The sequence below is a fragment of the Vigna angularis genome, chromosome 3, assembly GCF_016808095.1.
Source record: "Vigna angularis cultivar LongXiaoDou No.4 chromosome 3, ASM1680809v1, whole genome shotgun sequence".
Lineage (NCBI taxonomy): Eukaryota > Viridiplantae > Streptophyta > Magnoliopsida > Fabales > Fabaceae > Vigna > Vigna angularis.
Window position 1 is genome coordinate 35,386,623 of NC_068972.1, and position 22,792 is coordinate 35,409,414.

The 22,792-nt window shown below is 34.7% G+C and overlaps 2 protein-coding genes across 3 annotated transcripts; one reads left to right on the top strand and one right to left on the bottom strand.

The window, feature by feature from the left end:
* Positions 1-10,732: 10,732 nt before the first annotated feature.
* On the top strand, positions 10,733-17,196 carry LOC108324251 (protein PAM71-homolog, chloroplastic). 2 transcript variants are annotated; one of them, XM_017557145.2, is made up of 10 exons: positions 10,734-11,007; positions 11,551-11,713; positions 12,418-12,601; positions 13,545-13,592; positions 13,975-14,071; positions 15,549-15,712; positions 15,905-15,970; positions 16,394-16,444; positions 16,544-16,648; positions 16,728-17,196. In XM_017557145.2, the coding sequence occupies exons 1-10, from the start codon at positions 10,887-10,889 to the stop codon at positions 16,791-16,793; spliced, it is 1,065 nt and encodes a 354-aa protein (XP_017412634.1). In that variant the 5' UTR covers positions 10,734-10,886; the 3' UTR covers positions 16,794-17,196. The 2 variants fall into 2 exon arrangements, with proteins under 2 accessions (XP_017412635.1, XP_017412634.1); XM_017557146.2 differs by lacking the exon at positions 15,905-15,970 and having other exon boundaries at positions 10,733-11,007.
* Positions 17,197-18,299: 1,103 nt separating this feature from the next.
* LOC108326686 (beta-glucuronosyltransferase GlcAT14B) lies at positions 18,300-22,664 on the bottom strand. Its single transcript, XM_017560299.2, has 4 exons — positions 21,814-22,664; positions 20,841-20,916; positions 20,592-20,707; positions 18,300-19,180 (listed from the first exon to the last, which is right to left on the bottom strand). Exons 1-4 carry the CDS (start codon positions 22,421-22,423, stop codon positions 18,666-18,668), a joined length of 1,317 nt encoding a protein of 438 aa, XP_017415788.1. The 5' UTR covers positions 22,424-22,664; the 3' UTR covers positions 18,300-18,665.
* Between the last annotated feature and the right edge of the window lie 128 nt (positions 22,665-22,792).

Sequence of the window (22,792 nt, forward strand, 5' to 3'; positions counted from 1 at the left end):
CACTCAGCGCGAGCACACCAAAAATCAGCTTCTATGCAGTTTGTGCAGGTGGCGCTCAGCGCCCCTAACCTAGGGTCCCTCAGCCTGACTCTGCTGCACTGCATTTTTTCCTCTTTTTCTGCAGATCTGCTTGCTTTTGTGACTGGTTCAGTTCTTTACCTTGTTGGAGATTCTTCCAAGCACATTATTAGCTACAAAATAAAGGGATTGTAGATGAAATTACATCAAAGTAGCCTAAAACACATTTATTTAGAAAACAAGACAAAAGAAGAGGATTAAGCAAGTTATAAGCTAAAAAAGATTTGATTTTGCTACTAAAATGATGTCTAGATAATGGCATAAATTAGCATTATCAAACTCCCCCAAACTTATAACTTTTTTTGTCCTCAAGCAAAAGTACTTTACCTAGCAAACAATTCAATCAAAATGGTATAGCAACTCAAACACAGTTTTAATCAAATAAACAAAATCAATCATGCTTGCTCAACTTGGAAATTAGTTTCAAGAGATAATGTAGTCGTACCAAGCTAAACTTCAACTATGGTGCTCAAGTTCAAAATCACTAGATAGATGCAAATAGTAGATCAACAAACATGGCAAGTTGTTTTCATTGAATGCATGGAACCCATCCTCACCAAGGAAAGTGTTTCACTCAAGCACACTGGTGTATATGGATGTGTGTCTTACTCTCTACTATCATAGTGTTACACAAATCAACTTTGTCTTTCATTTCAACAATATCAAACACATTCACAAGCAAGTTAACATCATAAGAACTTTTTAAGGGTTGAATTGTGGTTAGGCTAAGAAGAAAAATTGGTTTTTCTGGACAACAAAGTACCTTGAGCTAAGAGACCAAACAATTTAGTTCATGATATAAAATTAAAAGTCTTTTTTTTTAAAAATGAATAAACCACTTCTCAACTTATTTCCCAACTTCTATTCATTCAATTCATTTTTCTCTTCTTCTTCTTTCTTCATTTTCTTTCTTTTTGATACATTTTGTTGTTTTCTCAATGCTCCCTTATAACAAGAACTCCACCAAACTTAAGCCATTCTCCCAACCCTCAAATGTATATTCATCTCACCTCAAGGTAGGGAGGTTAAGGATATTTCATTATGCTTAAGGTTCTAGGAATGACGAAATGTTTCTTTAAGGTTCAAAGGTTTTGCATGGCTTTTGGGTTCAAAAATGTAGAAGAGGTTGAAGAATAAGATGGCCTTGATCATTTGTAACAAGCAAGCAAATAGTTCAAATAGAGAAACTCAGGCAAAATCAAATGTGATTCCAAAGTAATAGCATTCAACAATAAACTTTGAGGCACAACATCTCATAGGTTTACTTAGGGTTCCAAAATTTGATAAACATCATGCCAAGAATATTGATTGCAAGTAAAACCAAGCATCTATCTAAACAGATGAAAGCAACCACAATCTAATTTCAACAAACTCAACCACATCATCTCAATAAGATTTTCAAAACAATTCATACGAATAAAGAGAAAGCACAAAAGATTTGTATTCAATTCAAGCTCAAAATATGATTCACTCAAATCACCAAACCAATTGCACAAGAACTATCCACTAGGTAAGTCAAAAGAAATCCAAATACTAAAAACTGAAAGCAAATAAAAATGAAATTAAAACTGAAAAACCAATCAAAATGGACTCTTTGTAGCTCTAGCAGTGTAGGACACTAGCTTTACTTTTCATCTGAAACATCTTCCTCCTCCCAGTAGCTTATACTCCGCAACTGCTCCACCTCCCTTATCAGTAAGGGCCTGGCCACCAGGCCATGCAACGCGATCAGCAAAATCTTCAAGTCATAGGTTGTTCAGCTCATGCATGCCTCAAAAGTTGACCAATGGTGGTTTTGAAACCTTTAAAGTCTTGAGGAAGATGTTATCCTGCACCAGAAAGCTCAAAGTAAAATTAGTATCTTATAGTCAACAACTGAAGAGAAAGGTCCAAAAACACACTAAAAAAATGTGCAAAAGAAAACAAAGCGACAAAACAATCAAAAACAAAAACGAAAAAAAATGGTGCTTAAATCAGGATCTGGCGCTTGGGCGCCCCTATGGCATGGGCGCTTGAGCGCCACTCAGCCATAAGTGAGAAAAAGTTGGCCTGACCCGCAGGTGCTTGGGTGCCCCTTAGAAAAGGGCGCTTGAGCCCCATTCTACATAATTCTACAACTCAAAAATAGGCCTATCACACTAGGATTTTTGGTTTCCAACACCCAATTCAATCAAGAATATCATGTTTGCATTGTAGAAACTTGTCTAAACCATAATGAATGAAATTGAATGCATAAATGGTAATTTGAATGCACATTTCCAAAGCTTTTTACTCTACAACTCAAAAATGCACATATGCATTCAAATCAAATTTCAACTTTTAAGATCACACCAAAACATCCTAAGGCATACCATAACATGTCAAAATAGATTTAAGCACTTGAAAACACACTAAAGTATACCTACTCACACTAAAGCACACTAAGACAATAAAAAACACATGAACATACACCAAACATTCTAAAGAGACTAAACACAACTAAACAGATACAAATTACACTAAAACACTCAAAGATAATCAAATTTAACACACATCACAAAAACTCAACATACAATCACAAAACTACATAAACATAAAGGGAAGGTTTAGAATTAAGCCTCCCAAAGGTAAAACAACACAAAAAGGTTTAAAAACACATCAAAAGAAGTGTGTGAAAGAGTGGAAAGCAAGGGAAAGCTTAGAATCAACAAACAAAAACTAGATGTAGAACCAGTTTTTAGGGCTTGGGCGCCCCTGATGCATGGGCGCTTGAGCGCTACTCGACAATTCAGGTGCAGGAGTGCCAATGTGCAGGTCGCGCTTGGGTTCCCCCTCAATAGAGGGCGCTTGGGCGCCCCTCAATAGAGGGCGCTTGAGCGCCATATCAGATTTATGCATAGTGCAAATTTTTTCGAAATTGGCTACTCTCTTTGTGATTTTTGGTTATAGACCTTCATTCAATGCACTCACACACCAAGAAAGGTAAAACTAACATAATACACTTATACAAACCACAAAAACAACATTACAATTCAAAAATCACAAAAATGCAACAAAACACAAACATGCAAAACATTAGTTAATAATGCAAATGATACAAAAACCACACAAACACATATAAAAAGGGTAAGAGAATTGGGTTGCCTCCCAAAAGTGCTTGTTTACCGTCATTAGCTTGACAGATGAACCCATGAGGCACGAATGTTGTTGTTGGTGTGCTCCTTCTCACCAACCCTTCTTGAATCACTTTTTAGTCACCAAATCAACTCTCAAAGCATAAGAATATTCATCTTATCCCTTCCACTACCTTGACATCTTTAAACACTCACTCCTCTTGATTAACTTTGGCTTGCAAGGCTTGAGTTATTTGTCTCTCATCAAAGGGTGGTGGTGACTAGTCTTTCTCTTTTGCTTCTCCCTTTCTTCTACTTCTTTCACATAGCACTTAGAGCAAATTCAAGGAAGGGAGAATTTGGGCAAATTGTGGTGCTCAAGCTAGTTGTCTCCTTGTGACACTATTATTCCTTCAATCTCAAGATTTACAAGATGTTTTGGAGGCTGCAGTCCTTCTTGTATGAGCATCCCCCTGCATACACTTAGACACAACTAGGCTAAAGCCACAAATTAGCCCAAGTAAAACTGAAAATTTATTTATAAGAATAGAGTAAAGAATGTACAAAAGAATAAAGTCTAAATAAGTTAGCAATTGCACAATAGTCTAGTATAGACCACGAGTCCCCGACAACGGCGCCAAAAACTTGTTAACTCATTGGCAAGTGTACCAAATCGTTTAAGTAATATAAAATGGTAAGACTAAGTATCATTTCCCAAGAGACTCAAGTAATACTAGTTAATTGCAATATGAACAACTCATATAGACTCAAGAACAACATATCAATTGAAAAACAAGTGCAAAGAAGATAAAATTTCAACAATAAAAGTTTGGACTTTGGTGTTTGAAGACACTTAGATATGGACTAGACTAGAAATGGTATGAAATGACATTGTTAAGGTTAGTTTTCACCGATTCACTCTTGTGCATACACAATTTCATCTCCTCCATCAAATTACTAAAGTCAATCCACAAAATTACTCTAGCCCTAATTCCTTAGGTGAAAGAGCCTAGCTTTTCCGTATTAAACTCTAATTTCTTGGAAAATCTAACAACCAAAACTCGCATTAAGAACAAGGATCTAAGACAACAAGTGAATCAACTTCCACTCCTAGAATCAATGAACCACTAGGACTCTTGTTTCAGTTCTAGATTACACAAGATACATTCCCATACCCATGAATCAAAGATCAAGCCATGAACATCTCTATTGCATGCAAGCTTTAAGAATGGAAAAAGGAATACTAGCAATTGATAGAAAAGACATAAATATATTCAATTATTCATCAAATACACAAGAGTTCAAAGGTTACATATATCCCCAACAAGATGGGTTTGGCTCTTAGAGCTTACAAAATGGACATGGAAGAAGAAGAAGAACCCAAAGAGGAAGAAGGAAGTGTTCCCACGAACCCTAGCAGCCCTCCAAGCTCTCCTCTAAGTGAAATCGCGCCTCCAAATCACCAACGACCCAAACTCCTTTGTGTTTTAGGTTTAAATAAGCTCAAACTGCCACATCAACAAAGGTGGCGCTCAGCGCCCCTAGAGGGGGCGCCTAAGTGAAAGTGCGAGGTTGTGGCGCTCAGCACCTCTAGAGGGGGTGTCCAGGCGAGGAATTCTGATAGCATAATGGCGCTCAGCGCGAGCACACCAAAAATCAGCTTGACTCTGCTGCACTGCATCTTTTTCTCTTTTTCTGCAGATCTGCTTGCTTCTATGGCTGGTTCAGTTCTTTACATTGTTGGATATTCTTCCAAGCACATTATTAGCTACAAAATAAAGGGATTATAGATGAAATTACATCAAAGTATCCCAAAACACATTTCTTTAGAAAATAAGACAAAAGAAGAGGATTAAGAAAGTTATAAGCTAAAAAAGAGTTAACTTTGGTACTAAAATTATGTCTAGATAATGGTAAGAATTAGCATTATTAATGAGTCAATAATTAAATGTTTGAAATAGATGTTAAGTATCTTTTTTATATGAATTTCCATGCGAAACTAAATTTTGTTTTTATATATTTTGTTATTCAAATTTAAAAAATAAATAAATTTTTTTCAGTTAATATTTTTTGAATTTGTTAAATAATGTTTTATCGTATAATATTTAAGTTTAAAAGTTAATTCAAATATTATTTTAAAGGACTCCGCTATTTTAACAACGATTTTTTAACACCATTTTGACAACGCCATGTGTCACAATTCCATTGGTCCGTTTTCAATTTAAATTTTTTTTTGAAAAATATCGTTGAAATTGAGTAGGGTTTCTTAAATTTGAGATTCCAAATATACCCCTGACCCGTTGTCTCTCTTCATTTGCCGTTCTCGCTCTTGGTTCTCTCTCCCTCCATTTTCGTTTTTTCTTCAAGGTTTTGTGAAGGTCGTCTTCTTTGTTGAGGTTGTTGTGCGAAATGGCAACGTCCCGTGAGCATGGTCCGTCGAGCAAGGTAAATGCTTTCTCCTACCATTTTCTTCATTGCGTTTTCGGTTTGGGTTTGGGTTTTCCGTGTGGTGTTTAAATTTGTGTTGTTTTCGTTTTTGGGTTTTGGTGTTTTGCTTATTTTGTTTTGGTTGATGCAGTTAAGCATTCGTCACTCTTTTTCAACAAAGTATATTTGTACTTTGAACGAACGTTTGACAGTCGAGCAGCGGTCACTGATTGCGAAGACTCCATTTGGGTGATTTTTAGATTTGAGTGTTAATGTTAACCTAGGTAAGAATATATTGAGTGAGTTATTGGTTAAATGGGTGGATTCCAGTAGTGGTTTTTTAATTGCAAATAAAGTTGTAAATATCAATGAAAAGGATTTTTGTTTAGGATTGTGGTTGAGTTCAGATGGTGAAAATATTAACTTAACGGACGAAATGGGAAGTAGTACATGTGTGAAATAGATAGGTAAAGGAACACAAGATTTGAATTTGATATACAAATTTTTAATGAAAAAACACAAGAAAATTATACCTTGTTCTCATTTTTGTAGCCTTTACATATTGGTAGAGATATCTGAGATCTTATTTCCAAAACGTAGCAGAAGAGTGTTTCCCATAATGTTTAAAATTTTTGACAATTTAAGTGGTTTGGGTAATTATTGTTGGGGTAGTCTAGTTTATCGTTTTTTGTTACGTAGTTTGTGCAAAGCTTCAGAAGCTTTGAAGAAAGGCAAAGGTACAAGGAACGTTTATATTGATGGTTGTGTTTACATGCTGCAGGTAATTATTATTTATTGATTTAAAATGTAAATTTTTTTTTGTTGTGGCTTGCATTTTTTGTTTCACTAAATGTTAAGATGAACTATGTTTTTAGGTATGGTTTTGTGAGCATTTCATTCCTCTTGAAGGTCCAATAGAAAAATTTCCAAGAATATTGCATTGGATGAATAGAAATGTGGGAGACAACTTCGTAAAACGGGTTATGGAGACGGGTGTGGTACGTGGTTTGTTGCTTGACTTTTTGATGTTATGATATATTGACAAAACTTTTATACTATGATATATATGGTTAAATTTCAGGTTGATGATGATGTTTATGTTGGTGCTTCAAGCAAGGATAAGAAGGATGAGAAGGATTACCGACCAACACCAAAAAAAAAAGGATGACCAACCAACACCAAAAAAGATACAAAAAAGAAAGCGAAGAGAAAGTTTTATGCATGCCTTAGACGATCAAGAATATCTAATTGAAGAACTTAAAAGGAGGGTTGTTGGTCTGGAGGCACAGTTGGCTGAAGAGAAGGCTAGAAGAAGAAATAAAGATCTTGGTGGACAGAGTGCGCCTCGTACAGAACCATCCATGAACGGTGGGTTTGTTTCCCCTGGTGGAATTGACACAAACCAACCTCCTTTGAAGACGTATGTGAGGGTTGGATCACGAAGGCATTACAAGGGCAGAACACTTAGAACTCCACACACTGGAACTATAGTGCTTAGAATAAAAAATGAGTGATATGTGTATTGATAAGTTAAAAGAAAGTTAAACAACATTGTACATAGATGAACAACTTAGTGTAATGTAACCTATTTTATTCAATAATATAAAATATGCATATTTGCTTACGTTACATATTGTTTTTTTGAATTCAAATGTTATTTCCTTCACTGTTGTCATTGTGAAATGAGGTTTTGTTTAGAATGTTAATCAATAAATTGGCCAATTTGATTGAGTAGGAATGATGTTTGTGATGGATGAATGAAACTTTGTTTGTGAGATGATGAACTTAGCACAAGTTGGTGACAGTTCTGGTTCAAAGAACACTCTGGTAATCGTTTACAGGTTTCTGGTAAACAATTACGCGAGAGAATTCTCTATTTTGTACAGAAAGTTGAACTGCAGGAGCCAATTGTGGTGACCTGGGTGACCATTGACAAAATTTGTTACTTTCTCACATAAGTCCAGTGCTCTTGAGTTTATTCTGGTGTTTAAGTGTCAGTAAAGGGTGGGAAATCATGTTTGCTGACCCCATGATGTGGAGAATTTCAAATTCATCAATCCAAAATGACTTACAAAATGACTTACACATAATTTGTACAATCAATCAAATATATTATATGATAACAAATTTTATTTACCGCGTATAATGGACTGAAATGAATCCTCTTAACAACACCGGACAACCTTTTTTCGAAGTACATAAAAATCGTACAAGCAAATAACACCACCTACGCAATCAAAATTGTAGAAATTATTAACATAACCACGAACATTAAACACAAAGCAATGTCACATAATACTTACCATGTTATCAACGTATTTGATTGGCGCTAAAGTGTAAAATGAAGTGGTGCTCAAGGTCTGCCCAATTATTTCACATACAACCCTAAACAAATAAATATTATTCAATCAGAAACAATCAACTTTCACCAATGACAAATACAATTCACATCAATTACCTGTTCACATTGGTGTCTCTTACGCTGATTGCATTGTACAATTGCTCAACATCGACAGTACTGGTTGGATCACCAACATAACTGCGCAATGGGGGGATCGCCAATGGTACCATCATCATCATCAATTTCAATACAAATACTTAGATGATGACATGTTGAAACTTTCTCATCTTCATGCACAGTTTTGTCATCCCCTCCTACTTCATTAAATGCACCTGCAGGGTCTTCAACAGCTTCGCCAACAACTTCTTCTTCAAATCCACAATCACCTTCTTCATCACCTCCACCTGCAGGTGCTTCATGACCTTCACCACCAACTTCTTCATCACTACCACATGCAGCTTCTTCATTAAAGATTGGAGTTTGACAAATTTCAATTAACTCCCTCGTAAGAAATTCAATCTTGGCATTCAATGCTATGATATCTCGATTGGTTTTCCTCATTATCTCCTCAGCACCTGCTTCCCAAGTGTCGTCATCAAAGCTTTCATCATCTGCTTCCTCAACCCTGGATCGTTTAGCCAACGATCCTTCACCCATCCCTCCGTCATCCATGTGGAAAGCAGCACAGATTTCGGGCAACTGACGATCTTGGTTACTTACATACCACTCCAGATTTAACTATACCAAACACAAACAACAAAATTTTTCAAATACGACCATCAATATTTAAAAAAACAAACATATAACAAAGGTTGAAAGACTTACATCTTCGGTATGAAAGATATGTTCAATTTTTTTGGTCCTTGAGTTATACGGGAACCATCACAATATGCGCGGGAACTTCCTGTGAGAAGCATGACCATGCAAAGAAAGTCTTTCAACTGCCTAAACCTACAATATCAAAATATTATTTTATGAGCCATATTTTACAATGTTGTCCATTCCATTGAGATAAAAAATTATAAATCATGTTACCTGCAACACGGCCACATTGCCACTAAGACCCAGTGATTGGGCGATACCTCCAAACATTATTTTCTTCATACATTTATTTAAATCATGTACAATATGTTTATGTACACCGGTGCCCCAATCGTATAGACACAAACTGTCTAAGTCATCTAACACTGCACAAGGCATGTTAGAAACATGCCTTGACTTCTTAGGAAAATAAAAAACAACCAAACACACTAATATATATAACCTACATACTACATCAACCTCAATGTTTTTATCCTGCACAATCACATTAAACATGTCGATCAGATCCTTCAAAGTGGTGGTTTTTGGATTAAACATTTGACCAACCAATCCAACTACTAATTCATCAAAAGGGATGTCTAAACCACCTATTTCTAAACCTGTGCTCATGAACACATCAAAAACAGAAAATGGGACCAATTATTGAGTAACTCTAAAACTAACATCGTGCCCGGCCCACCGGCACACCATCACCTTCAATAATTTCAAATTGACCTCCAAAGGGCTTAGAATATGCAAACACCACCTAAATGGAGTCATCCTAATACGCTCTACATGACCCTTTCCTAGTAAGCGATTCATTTCAATAATGGTCGATGAGTTCATCGAGGTACGAAGGCGCCACTACACAAAATTAAGAAAAAACTTTATTGTTAACTAAAATTTTGAGGATAACACATCATCTATAAAAACAAAATTAAATTTCATATTACATTTTCTTTTTGGGCTTCCATTGGACCTACAGTTATAAGTTAAACAAAACAACAATCCACAATGAGAACATGGTTAGGGTTACCAAAACGCCAATGTTGGAAAACATGGTTAGGGTTCGCGCAGTTTTACTTACCAAAAAACACCACCACAGCGACAAGGAAAAATACCAATGCTCGACGCCACGTCGAAGACGGCTTCAATGTTGCACAAGACGGAGGTCCAAAAGAGCGACAAGGCACAAGACGGAGGTCCACAACTATGACGACGCACAACATAGCACTAGAGTTCGAACGACAGAGATGAAAGAACGATAAATGAAAGAACGAGAGAGATGAAAGAAGGTCAGAGATGAGAGCGTAACGAATGAAAGAAGAATACGAAAAGCGTGAAACCAAATTTTGTAAATTATCCTTCCTATTTTGTCCTCCCACTAATCATTTCTATCTATATTTTTTAAAAATAATTAGGCCAATCCACAACCGCCACCTGGCGTTGTCAAATCGTTAGCAAATATTTGTTGTTAAAGAAACATTTTCATATTTTAAAATGTGTTTGACAAATACAAAAGTTTAATAAAATTAATTAAAAAAATTATATTTTCAAATTTTAAGAATAAAATATATTAAAATATGAGACGTGAATTCTAATTTTACATAAAATTATAAACTAAACCTATGGTACTTTTATAAATGATATAAATATAATTTAGATAGATCCCATGATAAAAGTAAAGCATTATTTATTATAACTAATACATAATGATTTTATCCAAATAATTTATTATTCAATATGTGTAAAAATCAACATATTTTATATATCAAATAATTCTAAAAAAAATCAATTACAATTATTTTTTATTCTTATTACTTTTATAAATTTCATTATTATTCTAATTTAAATATAATTAATCAGGATTTTATATAACTTCAAATTTATTATTGCAATTAAATATTAAATAGTGAAATAATAAATCGCGTGCATTCCACAAGTCCAATATGGTGAAGATAAAAGGATTGATTGACTGCGTGTCTACTTCATCCATAATTTCTCTCCCGTTGCATTGTATACGTGGCAACCTTCAAGAACTCTCTTTCATGTACCAGCCTTAGCTCAACTTGATTCCTTCAAAGTTCGAGTTTGACAGAACCCACTCAACCCAGAAATGAAATTGTAGAACCTCTTTCACAGAAAACATGAGAGGGTTAGGACCTCATGCCCCTTTGGTTTCAAGGGGAAAGCCTCCTCCTTCCTTGGTAGTGGTGGATGCGTTGCCTTCCTCTTCTCATTTCACTAGAACCACCACGCTATACCCATGTAAGTTCTAACCAACATCTAAAATGTTTTCTTACACCCCATCAAAAGTTTTCATTTTTATGAATTATTCTCTTTTTTTCTGGTGGTACTTGTTGAATGGGTTTTCTTTATGTGACAATGAAAAAAATTTGCTTAGATGGGTCAAGTCCAATTTGGTGGGTCAGTTCCATGATTTTATCCCTTTGGGCGTTTGATAAGAAAACCATGTTTTTCCAAGTAATTATAATAACAAATTTAAGATTTTAACCTGAGGTTTTTACGTTGTGTTGTAGTTTGAAGTGATGTTGTTTTGTCTTCAATGCTATTACTTTTGGTAGTGAAATTGGTGAGATTATTGCTTAGTGAAAGTAGTTGTAGTTGTAGTTGTATACGTTTACCTTTATTCTGATCCTTGAAGTATGAATCAAATCTTATGAGTGGATTTTGTGCTCTCTAACTTTTATTAGACAACGATTAGCTACTTAGGGCTTTTCATGCAGATTATATTGTTTGTGCTTATGTTTTTTTGTTTAGTGGGTGACATTATGCCTGAATTATATGTAGTAAGACGCAGACAGAAATCAGGGCTGAGCTTTGCCCGTGGCACAATTCGAGCCCTAGCATCCAATATTAGTGGTGTTGAACCAGGAGATTATGGAAGCAGTAATGAGAAAGATGGTCACAATGTCTTTGAAAAGAATGCCATAGACGACAGTTCTTCTAAAGTGTGAGTTCCACAGTTTCACTTGATTGATTTCATTTGATATGCAACAGATGGCCATTTAGACCATCACACCATGAGATGAAAGGTAGCTCTAGGAACTTAGCACAATGTAATTTTAGTCTTAGAACTTTCAGTGGTGTAATGTTCATTTGCTTTTATGATTGTGTTCTCCCTTGAAATCTCAGCTTCTATATGTGAAATTAGGTTGTAAACTTGCCATACAGAAATAAGTTTTGTTCGAAAAATCTTAGATGATCCTCTGCTTCATATTGCATCAAATTAAAAGCTTGGGTATGTGATAATATTTTTTTGAGGAAATTGCATTCCTTTGTGTAGTATAACACTTATCGAATGCTCATACCTACTTAGCCTGATGAATCTATTAAAGTATGAAATATATTCCTCTTGCAGATGAGATCTAAAAGATTTGTACTAAATTAGGTAAAAGTTTGAAGAGAAAATTGGCAGTATTCATATCATCATTTAAAAGATTAGTTATTTAAGTCAGGCATGTGGTTGCTTTCAAAGGGAAAAAATTCTCCAATTTTTTTAGCTGATTGACATTAGCGTCTACATCCACTGTTTAGTTTTGTTGAATGAATTAACATGTCACTGAAATATTTCCTGTTGCTCTTTTAAGTATACTATTTATGTGATTGTTCTTGTGACTGACAATTCTAATGTACATATATTTTATGGTTTGGCAGTGTGAAGCCTCCTAATCAAATCCCTTATCTTCTCTCTATAGCTTTTGTGCTGTTGGGGTGTGCTTTTGTCTTTTCACTAATTGCCTTTGTCAAAGGAGGACCTTCATCAGTTTTAGCAGCAGTTGCAAAATCAGGATTCACTGCTGCATTTACATTGATATTTGTTTCTGAGATTGGAGACAAGGTATTTAACTATTACTGTTATAAAATAACTATAAATAATTTTTATAAATGTATTGTAGGTAGGTTTTATTTAGTTTGTAGGTATCTATTTTATTATAGGGAGTTATTCTAGTTTTAAAAAAATGGTTACTTTAATAATAAAATGGTAAGAATTTGTACTCATAGGAGAAAATCTTTATTAATGTTATAGATAAAAGCTATTTTTTTGAGATATTATTTTGTTTTAGATTTTATTAGTTTTAATATTACAATTTTCGTATAACTATTGAAAATGGCTTTTATAAATTAGTTGAAAATATTGAAGGTATTTTTTTTACATTTACGATATTTTTTTAATCTAAATTTTTTATTGATAAAAAAATTGAAAAAATATTAAGTGAATATGAAGCAAAAGGAATTGAAAAAGAGAATTGAAGTTAATTAATAGAGATGGTCAAACTTTTCAACTTTCAAAGATAAAATACTTATTTAAATGAATTAATATTTTTTGTTAAACAATTATTATCTTATTTATTCATATTTGTAATAACTAATATACTTTTTTAGAGTATAAAGCGAGAGAATATTATGATTTTGATAACAAATAAAAAAAATAATACTTTTGTAAGATAAACAATATACATTGTGTTGTTAGAAGTCTCACATCGATTAGAGATAAGAACAATTTAGAGTATATATATGGTTCTAGACCTCATCTTACAAACAGATTTTGTGGAGGAGTTGAGTTACGCTTAAAGTCCACTTAATTTAGAGTATATATCTAGATGCATATCTCACCTTACAACTTTATTTAGATTTTTTACTATTATTGCATTGCTTTTTACCCTATGGATTTCTATAATCATGACAAGTACAGGTTTAGTAGTGTTCTAGTCTTTTATTAAACATTCGTTATCCTTGTATGTATTCATGAACCTAAAGTTGGCATTTATTCTTTTGACCAGACATTCTTTATTGCTGCACTCTTGGCAATGCAATTTGAAAAGGGATTGGTGAGTCTTCTGACTTCTTTTCTTGATAATTTCTCTCCCCTCCCCCTCTCCAGCTTTTATTGCCATCAAATCCATCATTGATATAATATTATCTAGTTTTCTTTTTTGTTGGCTTATATACTCCTAATTTTTAGAATTGGAGTTATTCTTCTCTCTATGGTTTATTTCCTCTCTGTTCAACAAATTCTTCTGTTTCTGGTATATTATTACATGTCTTTACTCTGTTTTATTGTAAAAGGCTAGACAAACAATTTTACTCAAATACGAGTTCTTAACTTGTGTAGCAGTTTCTTCCTACACACACTAATTAATTGATTATCAAGCAGTGTAATTTACATTTTGAAACATTTTATATTCAACTGAGATTTTATGTATTGATCAGGTCCTATTGGGTTCAATGGGTGCTCTTGGACTCATGTCAATCCTATCTGTTGTAATTGGCCGAATCTTTCAATCAGTGCCTGCTCAGTTTCAGACAAGTAAGTTGTAGCATATGGTATTTCTTGTACTTTTCAGATTTAGCACATTTTAGCATGTCTTTCTAGTAAAGGAATTTGACTCAGCATTTTAGGCAATGCATTCTGTTCTGAAGTACTGATTTATTGTAATTTGTTTGGTAAACACAGATTAAAGTTTCATAATGAATTGGTAGTGTGTATGAAGTGGAGTAAGAAAATTACTATATATTATATCTTATGCTTTTCTGAAAATTTTCATAAGTTTTATAGTTTAACTAGAACTAGGGAGTGGTTTTTGTTATTATTTTCTTTTTCACACTGTGGCTTGCTTTAACTTCTCCAATTATATCCACATATTTGTCTCTTGTTTTAAATCTGTTTTGATGTACAGCAGTCAGTACCAAATAGAATTAACTTCCTAAAATTAGGCTTCTCATGGAAAGAGTTCCATCTGGTTGTGCACACTACACATTGTTTATGACTTTGAATGCTCTTTCCAAACTGTCATTATAATTCAAGGAGGTAAAGTTCAATTGGTCGAGCAGTGCGTGTGAGTTGTTGTAAAGCCTCTGGTACCTGTGTCAAGTCGAATGAATAAGTAAAAAACTGGCATTATAATATATTTTAAAGAAAAAGAAAATTGCTGCTGATACAGTACAGAACCACCTTTTTCACTGTTCTTATTTTCAATCAAAATATGATGCAATTTTCCCTTTGCACCTACTTGGGCAAGTAAGAAAGCCTCTTGATTTGCATTGTTAAATTGAAAGCATTCCCTTGGCACATAATTATGCCATGTCCACATGCATGCTAACATCTGTCTCCCACTCTCCCTTCACAATTGAGATTGGATGGATCATGTTGGAAATGGAAATGATGGCAGTAGAAATTAGAGCGTTGGAAAACTGTTAAGATCTTCCACGTTCTCTTAATATGGCCAGAGTATTCCCTATAAGACTTGGGTAATCCTCTGTTTTTGACTAGCTTTCAAGAATGAACTTGGCTCAGTTAATTTCTTTCAGAATCATTAGGAATGTATGTAGAATTAGCCATTGGGAACATTACGCTGATTGAAAATAATCAATTTTTTTGTTATTACAATATTAATAATAAGTTGTTTTAAATCTTCTTAGACTGGAATGCAAGTTACAATTACCTTCTTCAACATTGATATAAACAGACCTGCCAAGTTGGTCCTTCTGAAGTTCCACTATAAGAGAGCTTAAATTTTATTGATCTGCAATAAGTAGCTTTCGGGTTTTTGCAGTGTATCTCTCTGTTTTCATTATTAACTGCACTTTTTACATCAGATAGAAATATCTGAAGTTTGTTTTTCATAATTTTCTTTCGTCTTTGTCCTACTTTAATTCAACACTTTTACTTTCAGGTAATCTCGGTTCTGTAGTATTTAATTCTCTTTTCACCCTGGGAGAGAGTTGATCTAGATCATTTGTTATGCTAGTAACTGATGTTTCTGCTTTATGTGGTCTACCTACAGCCGTGCCAATTGGAGAATATGCAGCAGTAACCCTTCTTTTGTTTTTCGGCCTAAAAGCAATAAAAGATGCATGGGATCTTCCATCTGATGTGGTTAAGAAAGGTGATAGCAGCAGTCCCGAACTTGATGAACTTGCTGAAGCAGAGGAGCTTGTGAAAGAGAAGGTTAGAATAGAAACGCATGGCTAACAGTCCTGAATATTTGTGCACATGTAAACATTTTGGTTAAGTTTTTATGCTACACAGCTCAGTAACATATCCAAGGCCGGCAACATTTGGTTACATTATTCTACCTTCAAATTTGCAATTCAACTGTCATTTATACCCTTTAACCATGTCTTTCTGAATTATCTTCAGGTATCAAAAAAACTTTCAAATCCTCTAGAGATTATATGGAAGTCGTTCAGCCTCGTATTTTTTGCTGTAAGGCTCCTCTTTATCCTGTTTTATCGAGGAACAATTTAGCATAAATTTTTTATTGTAAAATCACCACTATAATGAAACAATTGTATCGGAAGTCCCACATCTACTAGAGATAAGACCAATTCATAGTTTATAAGTGGGTGCAAACCTCACTCTACAAGTTGGTTTTGTGGGGTTGAGTTAGACTTAAAGTTCACTTCTAACATGGTATAGTACATTGTGAAAATCTTACTGTATGTTGCATTTGCTCAAAATGTTCCCCCTGATTTCCATGAATGCAGACAACCTGAAATTACTTTTTTCGCCTGAATTCTGACTCTATATGTTATTGGCACTAGGTAATGATTAATCAACACTTAATTTATAGCCGGAAGCAATTGTGTTATCCAGCATGAATTTAATGTAGTTACTGGGATTATGTAGGAATGGGGAGATCGCTCTATGCTTGCAACTATTGCACTAGGAGCTGCTCAGGTGCACTATTAAATTCTGTGATGACTCAACACTTTCTGCTTTATATATATATGTATATGTGTGTGTGTATTAAGTTCAATAATATCTTATTTGTTTCAGTCTCCTTGGGGTGTGGCAAGTGGAGCCATTGCTGGACACCTAGTCGCAACAACTATTGCCATTCTTGGAGGAGCCTTCCTTGCTAACTACATTTCTGAAAAACTGGTAAAAGTCATAACTTGATTGAACATTGAATGCTTGAATTTGTAGTTTGATATCTAATAATGTAACTTACTTTCATCAGGTTGGCTACGTGGGTGGAGGGCTGTTTCTAATTTTTGCTGTGGCCACCTTTTTTGGGGTTTTCTGATTCATTGCTTTTCGGTGTGTAATCTATCATTCATGGAGTTGGAAGGAATAAGACATACTCATAACACAGAAAGATTGCTGAGAGAACTGAGAAAAGCTCATATTTTAACTTTGTTAAATTTCTTTAGCAGACATTAGGAGCAAATTGCTGACATTGGTAGAGAATAAGAAGCATGAAATGTGCCATTAGAGTGAGGTACGAAGAGAAACTTGTGCAATTCTTTCTGGAGACTACCTTTTGTGGGGTTGTGCTTATTTGTTGTATTAATAAAAATAGTAGGAGTGTGCTGATTTGTTGTATTAATAAAACTACATCACATTTACTTTTATTTTTTTGAATTACATCCACCAAGGAAAGCATATTGGTGGTCGAAAGAGGAGTAAGATATTAATATTTAAGTTTACCATATGTTTTTTGTTTCCTCTTCTAAGCTCAAGAAGGATGAGGAGGGATTTTATAAGTCATAATTAATTATTACATGGTGAATCATGTGGTTAATTTGTTGCCACTTAATAAATGAAGCTTAGTTATTGAATTTTTACTTGTGTTAATTGTTAAATATTTTTATTTGTCGATGGATTTTCAAGCATTGTCAAAAGTAATAAATGATTATTGTCAAAAGTAATACAATGATTATTGTGCAATAAATGCATGACTTGATTTTGTGAGATGACGAACCACATGATAATAAAAAATGGATAAGGTAATAGATGACTTACAAGTATATAAGGTAGTCAAAAGTTGCGTTGTAATGAGAAATATTATAATACCAATAACTGAAAATAACAATTAAAAAATTAGGAATGGTATTCTTAATCATGGAATTTTATAATTTCTTTTACAAATTTATATTTTCCCTTTCGTGAGTTATCGCATTTACTTTCATTGCCATTTACACTTCTCTCATTTATATTTATCGTCATTTATTTTATTTTACTTTTTGTATTTTCAATTACTTCATTTACTTTCTTCACTCTTGATTTTACGGATAGATTCTCTTGCTTGTTTATTTCAATGTTTTATGATTTATTATTTATTTGTTTTTGAAAGCTTCTCGATTTTGGCATATTTTTCTTTTAATGACCCTTTTATTCAAAATAGCATTTGAAACTTACTTTGATCATAATCAATTTTATACATAAATACAAGTTAATCAATTGAAAATTTTACTTATGTATAACAATGACTAAAATTTATTTTTTTTCATATTCATAAAATAAACGAATTTATGCATTTAATTTAGTTTTACAAATATATGGTATCGACTTAGTGTATTTTTTAGATGAGAGTTCGGTTAATTTATAAAAAATTAATATATTTAAAAATATTTATGACACTGCTAGTTTAAATAAAAAATACTCCACAAAATCTTATTTATTTTTCTTTCAAAATTTAAATCAATTCTTAAAAATAAAAAGCACATAAATGCAATGTATGTCTTACAGAGCACAACATTTTCACTTAATGTTATACAATAGCACTTTGGCTATGATTTTTCTCCAATTAGGAATGCAAGTGATATGATTGCTATAATTCAGTGCATGATACTGTATTTAGTAGTTAACGTGACATAGTTAGACCAAGTATAATTCAATCGTACAAAACTGACATAGTTAAACCAAATCTAACTCGATCCTACAAATCTATTATGTATGTAAGACGAGATTTAGTTGCAAGTAACTTGAATTTTGTGTATACTATATCCAGCAACCAAATCTGAAGGTACATGCTATATTGGCATCCGTGTTAAATCATAGGCAAAAATCTTAATCATGGCAAAAGAATCCATACCCTGACTATGGTACAAGAGTTTCAGAAGAGAAGGCTCAGAAACCATTCTTACAGTGTTGAGATGTGAGGGTGGAGTCAGGTTCATTCATATATGCACTGCCGTGATCGGAAAATGCCATTTGCCAGCAATTCAACGATGGCCTTTTCCAGCCGTTGAGAACCTGCACCTGGTCTCAAGATCTTGGCATCACCCCAAGTTAAACAAGTGTTGTTCCCAGGCTCACCTAAGCACCATCCACCGGGAACAACCGATCTAGGACTTCGACCCAGAAGATTTCGGTCGATGAGATCAAGCACTGGATCGTCGTCTTTCTGGAACTTTTCACCAAAGATAGCTCCACTCTGAATCATGTCATCAAAATCTGTGGAGTTAAGTGGTCGAAGATCGTTTCTTTGGCTGTCTTGGACCGCATATAATAAGTTTTTATTTATCACTGTCCTGTTAAACTGCCGAGAATTGCAGAGAACTGTGGGGAAATAGTTGGACAAGGATGAAGGTGTGTTTGCAAAATACATCAGTAGAATCCTTGGGAGGTTGTCTTCTCCCAAGATGCAGAACTCCATGAAACGCCGACTTAAGATAGAAAAAGATGAACCTGCACAAAAAAGACCAGAGGTTTTCACGACCTGGTTGGTAACAGTTCATTCTAACAGACATCCCACGACCTAGCACACATTTCAGATTTTCACCTCGACCAACTGAGGTTTATCAGTAGTATCAGATAAAAAGCCTTTTTTGTGTTAGACTGAGAGACAAATAAATATTCATCAGTAGAAATTACTACGAATGGTCCTAATTGAAACATTAAATCCGTGACTAACATGATTTTATAAAATAAAAGAAAAAAGTTAAGCCAGGAATTTTTTTTTTAACAAGTTGTCACTTTTTAAGTGTTCGTGAGACCTTAAGTTCGTTCTACTCTTGATCATCAAGGTAGGATTGTACAGATAAGAGTTGCTCCTCTCTTTCTCACATAAAATACTGTTTAAATAGATAATCTCCTCTACACAGCGCATGCATACGAAGTTCTCAATTTTTTTGAATTTTTTTAAAATATAAATAGCAAATCAACTAAATAATCTCTCCCAAGTACCATATATTAGAGAAAGTAACAACCAATGTACCTGTTCTTGTACCACAGTGCATTGCATTGCATTATCAGGTAACAATATTTCAGGGGACTCACTTTAAGGATTTTCCCAAATGGAGGCTACGGACATATGGCCCTTGGATGCCAAAAGATCACCTTAGGGAAGGATGACAACTACTCAAGATTTTAACCAGGAGGGGATTCATATCTACGTATTTGTGGGTACAAAATCTTAGTGGGAACACTTGAACCAACCTAGTTCCTATCTGAACTTACAGAGGCCTAAAGAATGCTATGCAAGCGTTGTTTGTGTTCTCCATACAGAAACAGAAAAGTATAAAAATAGTTCTACAAAAACTACAATAAAATAATCAGTCCAAATGATAGTTTAATCCCTTATACTATGCATCATAGAATCAAACTGCAGGCAAGATCACTCAGGGATCCTAATTGTGAAGCTAGGCTTCATTTCCTTTTTATTTCATGGCTACCTTTTATCTTTGTTTGAGTTTATGCTCCTACCTACATGCATGGTTTGGACCAATGGCGTGATTTGTTCTTCAAATATTAATTTCTCATGTCTTCCTCCGCTTAATGTAATTGGATTATCTTTCATCTGATAAATTTTCTAATTGGAGCCTTTGCTGGTGTTTTACTCACATGTCCAACCCACCTTAGACAAAGTTCTCATCTTCAGCTCAATACATATACAACCCAAATGACAAATTTTGTCCTAAAAGGTAAAAACATTTGATGTTCATGTTATCTTCTTTTCTCAATGAATGTCAATCATTCATCAGTATATTACCACTACAGCTCCTTTCCACTATTGCTGTTATTGGCACACTAGCTAAATAAAATGAAAAGCCAAAAATATGCAGAGACTCAAATACATTGCTCTAAAACACATTAATACCTGTGAACACACGGTAAGCACTAGGAAGTTCTCTCTTCTGAGTAGCATAAAACATTTCAGTCCCTTCGGATAGATACAGTCCAGGATCAACAATAATAGGTTTCAATTTCCTTGCTCTACATCACCAAAACACAAGGAAAACAAATATCATTCTTGCAGACCATATAACATCAACCGCCAATCATTACAGTTCCAATGCAAAACAAATAATACCAACAGCAACAAAATCACACAAGAACACAAACTTACTCTTTCCATCCAATATAACTTGAATGATTCACAAAGTTCAAATCCTTAGGCAGAAACGACAAAATGTGGAGAAGATCTGACAAACCACAAAGTTTCATCATCAAAATACCAAACACATGGTTATAGGCAACATATAAGAACAGCAAAACAATGCTTTAGCTCCCTAAAGACAAAAATCATCATTTTCATCCCTAAAAAATGAAAAATTCAACCATTATAGTCCTGTATTTCAACATCAATTTTAACACTTAAAATTACTAAATTGATTCACATTCTAATCTTTTAGCAGGTTAAAATAGTGATTCCATCTTTCAAAGACTACAACAGACTATGAATCTTTCATTACCAAAAAATATCAGTAATATCACATAAAGAGAGAAAAACCTCAGTTTAGTACCTAACACTAAAAGATTTTTCAACTTTAACTTTTAAGCCCGTCATTGCACCGTCAATCAATCAGAAACATTGTCAGTACGATCTCTACTATATAGTTATTATGAAAATGAACAAACTTCTCACATACACAACTTGTGATTGAATTAGACTGTACACTCACTGCTTACTCAAAGATATAATGGCAGTCACATTAGTCCAAAAGCTCCAAAATCTGAAAAACGCCATTTTCACCCCTCAAGACTAAAAAAGGCAATCCATAATCCCCTATAGCTCTACATTCAAACACCAATTCAGTCCCTAAAAACAACTAAACCAATCCAACTCTATGTTTCCAGAAAAGAAGCTCTCAAAAGCACTTGTTCACCAATTCAATCACATTGTTCCAAAAGACTAATTTTCTCCCCTCAAAATTAAAAAATCCATCAATACAATACAATCATTTAATCTCAACATCTAAGTAGTCTCCAAAGACAACAAAATCCATACACATTTTCCTCTTTCAAAACTACCACCACCACCACTTTCAAATCTTTGGGACCAAAATGGCATTTCACCCGAATTCATTCACAACCCATACCATCTTGCGTAACAAGAGGATAAGCATCGGCGCTGAGGCTAACGAACCAGTCCCAGTCCCGCGAGAGGCGGAGCAAGACGGAGGCGGCATGGAGGCGCAGCGAGACAGGGGAGGACCCTTTGGGGTAGGAGAAATCGGGCTTCCCCACGACATGAACGTTCTGCGCGGCCTTGAAGATGGGGTTGGACTGCACGGTGACGGCCACGAGCTCGCGCTCTGTATGAGGAGCGGAAGCGTCGAGGTGGAGGAGGTAGACATTGAGAGGGTGGTATACTGCGTCCAGGAGGCGAAGGATCCGTGCGGCGTCGCCCCGGGAACCGGAGATGAGGTAGGCGACGGAGGGCGGCGGAGGGGGAGAGGGTTTGTGGGGGTCAAAGACGAGGCGGTGGGCATGAGTCGGGTGGAGAAAGGGGTCGGGTCCTGAGTGGGTGTGGATGGTGGAATGGGAGAGGTAGAGGATGAGGGTGAGGGAGAGTAGAGAAAGGAAAAGGAAGGTGTAGAGGAGGATGAGAGTGGGTTTGGGCTTTGGATCTCTTAGGTTGAAGAAGGTGGAGGAAAATGATGACGATGACGGTGGTGGTGGTGGTGGCGGTGATGTCGGGTTTTGCATTTTTTGGTTCTTCTATGTGGGGTGTGTAAAAATGGTTGCTTTTTGGTTTCTTCACCTTTGATGTTATCAAAGGTTGGTTGGTTGATTCAAATGTTGTTGATTGATTCAGTTGTGTTTTTTTCAACACCTGTGTTTTTCTCATGTGATGAAATGGTTCAGTTGTTGTGTGTGATTTTTCTCAAATGTCTGTTTGCTTCTAAGTGTGGGTTTTGGATTGCTTCTTTGCTTTCTTTCCTAATTCTATTACTTTCTTTCTCTGCATTCTTACCTTTTTATTAAGGACATGATCTATTTGGATGAAAGAAACTCATAATAATACCTAAAAAAAAAATCATATAAGCTAATATTAGTACATAAGAAAAAAATTGT

Coding starts and splice junctions, on each gene's coding strand:
- LOC108324251 (XM_017557145.2), top strand. CDS start 10,887: ATGAGAGGGTTAGGACCTCATGCCCCTTTGGTTTCAAGGGGAAAGCCT. Junction 12,602..13,544: donor TTTCTGAGATTGGAGACAAG/GTATTTAACTAT, acceptor TCTTTTGACCAG/ACATTCTTTATTGCTGCACT. Junction 16,445..16,543: donor TTGCACTAGGAGCTGCTCAG/GTGCACTATTAA, acceptor TATTTGTTTCAG/TCTCCTTGGGGTGTGGCAAG.
- LOC108326686 (XM_017560299.2), bottom strand. CDS start 22,423: ATGCAAAACCCGACATCACCGCCACCACCACCACCACCGTCATCGTCA. Junction 20,917..21,813: donor TCCTCTTGTTACGCAAGATG/GTATGGGTTGTG, acceptor GTGGTTTGTCAG/ATCTTCTCCACATTTTGTCG. Junction 20,708..20,840: donor AGTTATATTGGATGGAAAGA/GTAAGTTTGTGT, acceptor TTGGTGATGTAG/AGCAAGGAAATTGAAACCTA.